Source organism: Chelonus insularis, unplaced genomic scaffold, assembly GCF_013357705.1.
Source record: "Chelonus insularis isolate UGA/USDA-ARS -01 unplaced genomic scaffold, ASM1335770v1 contig_393_pilon, whole genome shotgun sequence".
NCBI classification, from domain to species: domain Eukaryota; kingdom Metazoa; phylum Arthropoda; class Insecta; order Hymenoptera; family Braconidae; genus Chelonus; species Chelonus insularis.
In genome coordinates this window covers 31,428-43,565 of record NW_023276549.1, presented here as the reverse complement: position 1 = coordinate 43,565, position 12,138 = coordinate 31,428, and the positions used below count along the sequence as shown (strand labels likewise).

Here is a 12,138-nt window from a genome sequence, read left to right as displayed (position 1 = left end):
TTAAACTCGAGCTAGACCGAGAACCAGCAGACATAACAAAGTTCATTAGGAAAACGATCCCACAATATTATTCGTTGATGTTAGAATTGATTCTAATATCTACAAAAACCCCATGTTTGCTCAAGTCTCAGAAGCTCTTTCCGCTGCTACCATACCAAATTACATTTTATTGTTATTATATATTTATTAATAATTGATAACACTTAACAATAAATAACATCATTAAATCCTTATTAATTGTAAATTTTTTTTACTTTAATTTTTGTATTGTTACATTTTCGCATGATACAAATTTTATAAAACTTCATTTTTGTTACTACGAATAAATGAAGTTGAGACTGTCATTACATTAATAATTAATATCAATGGAATAAAGTAAATTTACAAAATTGATCGGATTCCCCGAACAATGGAAGACTTAAAACGCCAGATTGTTGTATAATCAACATCTAGTCCTGGATATTTCTTGCTAACCATTTCAAGGATTTCGTTTTTAAGATCTTCTTGCACTGTTCCGGTAACCTAAAAAAAACGTATATCTATTTGATCCATAAAATTGAAAGTTTAATTTTTACCCGTAGTATACAATATGAAACGAATCGATTTTTAACATTTAGGCTGCGGGGGTGGTCAATATATAAACCAGCAGTCAGGTCAGCGACTCTATCTAAGATATCCACTGATTTTATGCATACATTTCACATATTCTAAGAGATCAATTCGTACTGAAATTTTCCCGCACCCTAAAGGTTAAGGATAAAACTTTTTTCTTACTTACATCAATGTAATGACACTCTGCAGCTGCATAATGACAAGATATAGCTTTTCTTGTACGATTCGATCTATTAACTCCGGAGCCGTGAATTAATAGAGGATGAAAAAATGCCGTATCTCCCGGTTCCATTTCTAAATCAATCCATTTGGTTGAATCGGGAAGTTCCTATAATGATATGTAGTATTAAGAGAGAAAAAAAATATTATATTATTAATAGATTTTCAATAACTTACTTGAATTCCATGGTAAAATTTATTATTTGCATCTGAATCTCGAGGATAAGTATGAGGAAGCAATTTATTAATAGTATGTGATCCAGGTGAAACGAAAAGACATCCATTTTCAGTATCACACCGTTCAATTGCTGTCCAAGCAGCAACTATTCGATTTGCTGGTCGAAAAGGAAAATAATACAAATCTTGATGAGGTGGATGTCTGAAAATATTTATTAGCTAATTTGATTAAGTATTTATATTACCTATTTTAATTGCTTCATTTAGTTTCAATATTAGTCCTACTTGAATGTAACTAAAATTTCATTATGACCCCAGCTTTGCCAATTTTATATGATGTTTTCAAACAAATCTATCATTCGGACGAAAATCCAGCTTTTCAGCTAATTATTACTTATTAGATTATATAAATTAGTTTTTACAAATAACGAGATAATTAGAATTGTTCAAACGACATGATAGTTATTTATACCGACAATGTCAAAGACTGATATAAGGATTTTTAAATTTAATGTTATTATGCATGGATTGATGATTTTGAATATTACCTACTACTTCTGGAACCTGCATCAGGAGGTTTAGCAATTAACATTGTGTGAGCAGCAATAATGTTAGGTCCAGTAAAAGTTTCGACAATATCTAAAATTTTCTTATATTCAATGTATTGGCGAAATACTTGGTCGAAATTGAGGTCTTGAACTTTATTTACGGATTTCTTATCAGTAATATCTTTCATTACAGTTATGTGCCCTTTATCCACTCTACCAGAAGCAATATCGTCAAATCTCTGACTGCATTTCCTTAATATTTCCGGGAAGACTAGTTGAGGAATTACTATGTATCCATTTTTCTCATAAAATAAACGTTGATCTAATGTCAATCGTCCTATATCTCGAGTATAAAACAGGTTGTCACTGATGGAAGACATCTTGATTTGCGTTTTCTGTAAAATATATATTAATATTTATTACCTGATTTTAAATAAAACTATTGACAGAGTAAAAATGTAAAAACGTATTTATTAACGTAAATTTAGATAATAAATAAACGCCTGATAGTTTTTTTGGAACTTATCACTATATTTTGAACATAGAGAGGGATAAAAGTTTTTTTAAAAAAATTAAGACAAAGAAACACCGTGTATCACCGTGAGGAGACCTTGCGAGGGGGTCACCGTCGATTTAGCTGAAGCTTCTATATAATAATCTACATTAAAAATGATGAACTAAGTATTTTTTTTTCCACGAAAAACTTTTTGAAGGGATGAAAATAACCCCCAAACTTGACGCCCTTTAAAGGTGATTTTTAATTTTCACATATTTCAAATCGAAATTCTCCAAAACCTTATGCGTTACAAACAACATAAAAAATGATGAAAAATACCTTCATTTAGATATTTATGAAACTTGCGGATATACATTCTTTTTATTAAAAATAACAAACTATAACTTAAAAACTGAAAATTATTTTTTAATGGAATCAACTTCAATCGAAAGAGTATAGAAATTTACACTATACGTGTCTTTGCAATTTTCGAAATAACATTAACGACAGTAAACAAAATCGCAATTTAAAAATTCCAAATTGTTAATGATTAATTATTATAATCACAATATTCACCGAATGAATTCGTCGTAATTAGAGACTGAATAGTTTATGATTATTTAAAATAATATGTTTTTGTTGTCGTCATGTAGGCGAACATAGATATCATTCCTATTTCAGTCACTGATAAACTATTTTGAGGAAAATTATTTCTATAATTGTAATATACGGATTTTTTTAATGCCAAAACTTACAGTCAACACTTGACCATTGAAAATGAAAGTTAAGCCTCTCAATTTTATTCGGTTACTTTACGGAGTAGCACTTGTTACATACAAAAGAATCATATAAGGATCGGAAACCAGAAATTATAGAAGACGAAGAATATGCATCCATGAATCAAAAGTGTCTGATGGAGCATGAACTATCAATGAAGAGGGCTTAAGTTATGATTATAAATTACGAGCAGTTGAGTATTGGCATATTGGTAAGCAAAAAAATTTAAGTATCGATAATAATGAGCAAAAATTTAAAAAAGTACAGTCTACACGACAATTAAAACGCTGGGCACATCAATTTGATGATCTTTGTTTTCAAGCATCTTCAACGAGGTTACTATCATTCAAAAAAGCTTATCGTATTGTTTCTCGTATAATTTACACATTCATATCATCAGGAACGATTAATGATCGTAAAATATTAAAACAAACATCAGAAGTGTTCATTGATGATGTAAAATCGAAAATTCAATCATATGGTTTAGACAACATATATAATTCTGATCGAAATAGCTTTCAATTAGAAGTACATTCAGAGAGGACTTTAGCTCCAGAAGGAGAAAAAAAAAGAGTGTACAGTTCAAACGGTTTCTTCGACAACTCACAGTTATACCACACAACTAACGTTATCAACCGGTAAAAAACTCCTCACCCCTTTTTTTCTTGTGTTAAAAGAACCAACTGAAAAACTTGGTCCACGAGTAGAAGCATCGATGTTAATACCAAATAATGTACACGTAGACATATCGAAATCTAGAAAACTTTCTTTAGGTAAAAATTTCAATTCAAATATTATTGTTACACGAGGGATCGAGGTTCTGTTTCTTCTCCTAAAATGGCGACCTCTCTCAACCCAGGCATTCACTTGCTACCAGAGAAGAGAGACCAGTATAGAAGTTCAGTCCTTATGGGAGCTAAGAAAAGTAGTCAGCATTTATAAAAATGACCGCAAGATGGCACGCCAACCCGGCATCTCGCCGAGCTGAAGTGAAGGGCGGAGCTTAGTCTCGTTCTCGGGTAGTAGGGAGTGAAAAAAATATAGTTTTTTAAAAATTTTTCTGGGGCAATAAAACCCCTATTGTCCCAACAGCCTTTATCCCACAAACAACAGGGCCTTCTCGAAGTCCTATCTATCACAGTAAGTAGAATCTACTGAGTAGATAGAAATGAGACAAATGAAAAAAGAAAACGTAACATTGATAGGCTTGACCACAAAACTTACGTTTTCTGTAGTCGAGTGTATTACTTCTGAGTTGTTACAAGAATATCAAATTGGTATTATAGCTTCTATGTATGTTGCGAACAGTGCTGGACCTTTTCTATTTAAAAATTTGTGCTTGAAAATAAACTGGCTTAGGATTCTTGTAATGAGAGTAAAAGAGAACACAAATCTTATTTCTTTTCTCTCTAAGATCGAGGGGCGTGGCTGGAATAAACTGTTGCAGCGCCATCGCTCGATGGGTTCACAGAAAGTTTCATATTGTGACCTGAGATTACCGACATGTTGACCGAAACTTCGTCCGGATCTCTAACACAGCATTGGACTTCTATACTGGTATCTCTTCTCTGCAAAGGGGCAAAGCCTTGCATGCACCATGTGGGAGCAACCGACACCAGCTAGCTCCGACGCCACGCAGGAAAAATATAGTCGTCAATCAGACGTAGACTAGAACAGTCAACTAGTAAGCACCTGGTGCAAATGGAAAGACGCAAGTAACGCGATCAGCCAGGATCCAGGATCCAGAAAGAACTCGAGATCACCTGAGTACAGTGTGGAGGAGCAGTCTACATACCGCTAGACAAGTCGTCGAAGGAGCAGACTACCTCTTCGGTTATCCACCAGGACACCAGAGTCTACAGGATTGGGTGAGCTGGGTGTTTTATCCTCTAACATAGGCTTTAGGATGGTGCGTTTTATTATGTATAAAACACTACGATCGTCCACTATATAACCGCCGAGCGAACCTAATGAGTTTATCTGTAAATTTCTCTAAAGTCATTCAGATCTATCTATCACTGCTTGAAGGTCAAGTTTCAATATTGAGGATAATCTCTTTTCTTATTGTATAATTAATGTAAGAACCTACTCGCGGGGAAGCGAAATAAAGTTTTGCATTATCTACAATCATAGAATTGGATGCAATTATCTCGAAGCCTAGGCCTCCCTTCTACCCGTAGTCTTAGTGATTTGCATGCAATTACAGAGAGAGGATACTCGGAACGCGCGCCGCAAGGTACCGACGTGACCTCTGACCTTTGTGAGGCCACACCATCACACTTGTTTCTGGAGAGATCTGAGGGAGTTTCCTCTGCGTTGTCTCTATTGCTAAATCCGGATAATTTGGCTTTGCTGCTTGTTGATTAATTCGTCTGACTCAAATTTCAATTGCTTTTCTCATGACATAGAAATAACATCACATCTAGTCATCGCACAGACCAAAGGTAAGTTAACAAAGAGCAGAAATTACCCCATCCGCATACCCTGCAATAGAACCCGAAACAGTTCACCAAAAGGAAGAGAACCCAACCATCACTCTCATATTCCTACAATAATCATTATAAAAAATCCCTATCAACCCCAAACCAAATAACTATTCTCCTTTCTATTGTGGCGACATAAACCTTTGCCACAATTGTTTCATTATACTATATGATATATTCTGGACGTTTACATACTAACTGTTTTTCGAACACCTAAAATCGGATTGAAAAATGTATTTCTTCCGAATATTGAAAAAAAATTGTACTTTTGATGGATTTATGGACTGGACATTGTTCTGAAGCTGTCACGTGTGCCAAACCGCCAGATACAGAAGTTGGAATAATGATGATTCTGAAAGGGCTACTGGACTACTTCAACTATTAAATGTTTTTGGGTTTAAAACATGGAGAAACTTTGTGACACATCTTTCGGACAGTATCCTATGACGAGATGATTCAAATTTACACTTGAAAATAATATTATTACATTACAATCACTGACTGATAATCAACTTTCCTCTTCACGATACATTAATGTTTGAGTAATACATGATTTAAAAATAGTTATACATTTATTAAACCATATGAATTTAAAAATCTAGTCGATTGTGAACTTGGATATAACTGTAAGTTTTGCTGCAAAATGTTGGCATTGAAAAATCCGTATATTACAATTATAGAAATAATTTTCCTCAAAAATAGTTTATCTCCTTCTGGAGCTAAAGTCCTCTCTGAATGTACTTATAATTGTAAATGGTGTGTACCAATTAATGAATTCGATCGTTTTTTTTTCTTTGCTTATTCGAATATTCTTGTTTATAAAAGAAGTATTAAAATAGTTAAGCGGGTTGATTTGTAGGTTTAAGTCATATGCGTGCGAGTAGCTATAGGTTCGAATCCCTGAGTGGACAAAATAATTTTTTAAGGAAAAAAAATTCAATTCAAATTTAAATGTATCAAATGATAATAAAACAAATATAATTCTGATTAAATGAGCCATATAAATCAGTGAGTATAATTTTTGTTTTAATTGTCATAAAAAGTTTATGTGATTATTATATTATGGCCACAATGTACGATTTGTATACTCCTAGTTTTATGTATACATACATATATTATGTCGAAAATTTTTTAATATTATTAAAATAAATGCAACATTATTATAAAGTCATTATATATTTACCCTAATAAACGTAAGAATAAAAAAATTGAGAAATACATTAATGTATAACTTCTAATTGACATAAATTAAAGTGGACTTAGCGTGTAAAGGGATTGGTCCTTTACGGTAAAGTTGAACCGCATAAATATTTTGACTGGAAACGTAAAGTAAATTTTACTGTACAGGCCGACCGTCTCTATTTTTGCTCGCTTGTCTTATGGCTACTACTAGAATTCCAGTTGCTCGCCATTTACTTTTTTCTCTGTGTAAAAGAAAAAGAAATAAAAACTCAGTGGTCATTGAAATTATAGGGAAAAGTAGTTGACAAGTTTGATGTTATGTGCATCATTGTGAAAGAGAAGAAAAAGAACACACATATTACATGAAGTTCATTCCCACAAGTCATTTGATGCGCGCGGCGCTAGACTGTCAGGTTGCGTCGGCGTCGTTTTCTATTCGCCATCAGCACGTGGCATCAAAGGAACTATTCATTGTCGACTGGTAGCGTTCCTGACCAAACGTCGAACAAACGCGTCCGACGTTTTATTTGTGTTTCAATTTAACTCTATTATACAATTTCTTTGTTTATTTATTGTTTATATCTGTATGAAATAACAAGTAATTTAAAAAAAAAAATTTTTTATAGAATTATTGAGAAAAGGTGTATAAATATTTGATTGACTTACTTTTAACAAACGATATTCTTTGAAAATATTATATTAAAATACTAACGTAATGAAGTAAATTATTTTGATCGGTGAATTTTACATATAATGAAGAAATAATATAAATAAAAGTACCATCAATTGTTAATGAATTACAAATAATTAAAAGTTTTATACATATTTTCTTTTATTAATAAACAATCTGAAAATTTTATGACGAAAACTTAGAAGGGATTTTTAACGAAAAAACGAAAAGGTAAGTTTGGAAATATCTTAAGAGACTTGATTTCAATTAACATTTGAATAGTAGTTAAAAATTTTTTATAATTATAAAAATACATAATATTAGCGAATGAAGGTGATAAAAAAATGAGATAGACAGTAACGAAGAAACTTATTTACGAAACGAAGTAGACACAATCGATGTACGATGTTAATAATTAAACAGAAAGGTCTATAACCTTACTAGTAAAAAATGCGTGGGATCGACCTTTGGATATATCGACAAAAGCCACATCCGTAAAGCTATTGACAGTGTATATTATTTTCCATTATACAAATAGATAATCATTTGAAAAACTTTATTAAGTTATGGAAGATTCAAATTCATAAAATTTATATTTAACGTAATAACAAAATCAAATAATGGAATATGATAATTTTTCTCCACAATAAGTAATGAAGAAGAAATTACTAATCAATATCTACGAAATAGGAATCACTCTTTAAACTAAGCAGTACTTGCAAGTTTACTAGAAATAAATATTCAAGTTTTTAATTATTTTTATAATTGTCGATATTCTGAGGTGATCCTCGGCCTGTTCGAATGCTTATACTTTTTTTCAGTATTATAAACACGAATAATATTTTCTTAAGTCTTAATTTATAACAATTTAAGTATATTATAGGATATATGATATTTATTACTGTAGCTCCAGTTACTTTTAATTTAACTCTCTTTAATTTGATTCATCTTCAAAAAAAGTATACACTTTATTTCAATTGAAGGTCATCTTAAGATAAAAATATTTATAATAATAATCTGTGAAAATTTTTTTTTTCTAATAAATGTAAAAATACTGTCCAACCTAAAAGGGATTCCGTTGATGTATCCTGCGTAATAATTATTCAAAGCTCTAAAAATAATCAGTAATAGTTTAATACTTGGTCACTTGCAATTGGGTAATAAAACAAGAAAAGTGAAAAAAGTTTCTTACAATTATTTTATGAATCGACACAATAAATGTTCAGAAAATTTCTTTTTTTTTTGCCAAATTACATTATTTCCGCTCGAGACTTTAGTTTTTGTATTTTGATAGGAATAATTTCTAAAAATCTGATATATAAGTTCTATTATTCTTAAATGTTTTTATACAATATTTATTTGGGGACAAAACTACGATTTAATTGAAATTCCATTCAAATTGAAATATGATTGAAGTGTAGAGAATTATCTATTAGAGAAGACCGGTTCATTATACATAGTATATAATGTGATTGAAGGAAAGACATTTGAATAAGTTCAATATTTTATTGATTCAGTCAAATTTTACTTTATGTTAACTATCGAACATAGTTGATTTAACGACGTAGTATTAATCGACTAAACTTTGTACATATTTGGATCTCTTTACATCTGCTGTTGGTATCACTCTGCTAATAGCAATAGATTTATTAAATGAATAAACGTGAATATTTGTAAATATTATTTACACTATTATTTAACGCAAAATGATTTAAATTTCAACAAATTTGACAATTCTTTGGTTTCTTGTAATTTCATTTCATATTTTCAGAAAAAAAATGCCATAAAGAATGGATGGCAAATATTTATAATAATCAAGTTACCAAATTCTTTGTTAATTGAACTATGACGGTCAGTGTTTCAATTATCTTACAGTTAATTTTTAGCTTGCATTCCTATTTCAATAGATAGAGTTTATTATTGACAAATTTCTACTCAAACCAATCATTCACTTGTGTCAATAAAAGATTTTATTCGTTGCAATTGATAATAAGAAAATTAAAAATTCTAATCTAAAAAAAAATTATCAGCTTTCGTCCTCGTATTTAATATACATATATACAATAAGAAAAGTATCATTTTTTGGCCAGACCTCCTGGCGTCCAAGTTGGCGACAGTAACAGAGACTATGAATCGTGCCAAAAATATTTTCTGTTAGCTGTTTTTTTAAATCTTTTAAAATAATTAAACTTTTTCTTATAGTATTACATTTCTTTTTATAAATTAATATTTAATTTTCTTTGTCTTTCAAATTTTGATTATTACATGATAGTAGTTCTAACATACATATATGTTTAACAGTAGAAAATGTTGTTTATATAATTTGCGACCTGAAATAATTCTAATTTTTCCAATACTAAAAACGTTTTCTTTTCATGGAAGCAAAACCATTCGAACGCATCACGGAAACCTTTTTTTGTCAACAGAAAGATCTATTATAATGCTGCATTCAACCTTGTCCTTAAATATTTTGACCTACCACATAAATACTCTCTCTCTCTGTTCTTGCCATTCTCGCTCTTACTAAAAACGAATAGATTCTGACAGAGTAAAGAATTTTAAAAATTAGTGTATAAAATTCAAAACTCTGTGTTTGACTCAGCATTACACGTAAAGCTTTAGCCGAAAGCTAATATTTTCATCGTAAATGAAATAAAAATGTTTGGTATTAATTTTCATCATGTACACGGAGAGAATTTTTTCACTAAATGTAAGTGCAAAAAGTGGCATGTCTATGTTTCGAACTTTAGAAGTAAAAATATTTCTATTCGATAGAAAATTTTGAATTATTGTAAGTTAATTTGATACTTAAGAGGTGTCTTAGTAGAATAATTGCTTAGGGATAACCCAAAATTCACTGCTGAACAGAAATATTTTTACTTCTAAACTTCGAAATGTGGACTTGTCACTTTCTACGTACGGTTGGTGCAGATTATCTCCGTGTACATAGAGAAAAAGATTCATAAAATTTTACTAGGGGTCGCATAGTTATGCGGAACCATATGCGCAAGCCTACCCGAGTCGAAAAATAAGATTTGATTTCGACTTTAAAAAAAGGTAAAAAAGTAGATCAAAACTAAAAATTTTCTTGACCTTATTTGGAGCTACATACGCAATAATTGATCAAAAATTAAGTCGTATTTCCCAAATCCAAACCAGGTCTAAAAATTTTTAAAAGCTGATTTCAACTTAAACATATGTCTTTCTTTAAAAATGTATTAGTATGTGTATAAGTACATTGCGCCATGTCAACTGTCTGAGCCGAATAACATTTGATTTAATCGAAAAATGATTAAAAGTCAATTAAAATTATTAATCATTTAAAAAGAAATATTTTATTGGTATATTATTTCATTCATGTTGTATTTTAATCGTTTAGAAGAACTATCAAATTAACTGATGGTCCTAAGGAAAGAACAATTAGAAATGAAATACTCTTTCGTCTTCTTCCAATGGATTCGAAACCGGGGATGGCTCAATTTGAAGAATTGTGCCTTAACCCGCATAGCTATATCCAAACCAAGTTCAAATTTTCCAAATCAGATCTTATTCTAACTAATTAGAAAAATTACTATAATGTTAATCAAATAAGCAACATCATATAATATATTACTTTAAATTTGCGACTTACACTAAATGCATTCAAATAATATACATTAAGAAAAAAATTTTGTTAAATGAAATAATTTTTTATTTAATCAATAAAAGGAACTTAGAAAATTCTCAAGATAATATTTTATTCAATCCAATATCTTATTATCAAAAGCACAATTTGTTTTTTGTTTTAATGTTACGACAAGTATAAAAACAAATGTTATTTTATTTATTTAATTAAATGAAATGATTTCCCGAGTGAAAATAAAGGACGGCAAAAAAACTGAAATAAGACTGAAAACAGGATTTTGGACGAATTTCGAACGGAAACAAGACGAAACCAATATTAGCCACTGAAAATTATCTGAAAATGTACTGAAGACATATGCTAGTGAGAAAGTTCAAACGGAATTGAAACTGAAACAAGACGAAAAAATTTTTCAGAAGAAAATTTTATGGAATATTTGTCATTTCGAAGAAAAATTTCTTCGCGGCTGTTTAAAATTTTGATGTTAATGATCGAATTGAATATTTTTCGTATAAAGTGAATTTCTTTCTCCGTGTAGTTATAGATATTTGAATATTAAAACTCGAACTATTATTTATGTCTTAATAAATTTTTTAACATGATAAGTGGTAAATGGCTTTTTAAAAGAAATAGATAAAGTTTCAATTAATAAACGTGAACATCTTAAAATATCTCTAAATTTAAATCTGATTTAGTCTAATCTTTTTTCATAAAAAGTTAAAAGTGTGTATTATAAAGCTGTGATGCTTTTACAAAATATTGTTGCATATACAAATATACATGAGTATTTTTTTAGATATATTATAATTATTTAAGAATATTAAGAGTTGCGTAAAATTTCAATATTCTGTATATCCATGTTAATAATAAATGTAATTATTTTTTTTAAACAACTGTCGACACTACTTAATTTTTTTATTCAATTTTTAATACAAGAATATTTTATAATTATTTCCAATATATTTTTAAAACTTTTTCAAATTTCGAGATAATTTTTATTAAAAAAAGCATTTATCATTGATTGTTAATTTGATTAATTCTCTATTAGAAAATCATCGACCAATGCTGTATGAATTTAAAAATCGTAATTAAAAATTTGAAAATATTCTTATGCTTCAAAAGTTACTTTATAACGATATTTAAGTTTATACATATAGTATGAATATATGTACGAGTGTATATTTTTTTTTAAGAACAATTACTTGCCAGAATTAAATAATATTTCGCTTACTAAAGGACTGACACATTGACACAGACAAAATGTTACATGATTCTAGCATGATTCAATAAATCTAAATGTTGGTTATACTATATGAGAGATAGTAAAATAAAGAATATATCTGCAAAAAAAC

The 12,138-nt window shown here is 29.8% G+C and overlaps 1 protein-coding gene across 1 annotated transcript in view; it reads right to left on the bottom strand.

Moving 5' to 3' along the window:
• Positions 1-380: 380 nt before the first annotated feature.
• The window catches only part of LOC118067648 (phytanoyl-CoA dioxygenase, peroxisomal-like), a 25,168-nt gene continuing 13,410 nt past the window's right edge, over positions 381-12,138 (bottom strand). The window contains exons 3-6 of the mRNA XM_035084498.1: positions 1,557-1,951; positions 1,009-1,210; positions 779-940; positions 381-522 (exon numbers count right to left, since the gene is read on the bottom strand). Of these exons, the coding sequence (XP_034940389.1) occupies positions 382-522; positions 779-940; positions 1,009-1,210; positions 1,557-1,936 (885 nt within the window). The 5' untranslated portion in view covers positions 1,937-1,951 and the 3' untranslated portion in view covers position 381. The remainder of the gene's footprint in view (positions 523-778; positions 941-1,008; positions 1,211-1,556; positions 1,952-12,138) is intronic.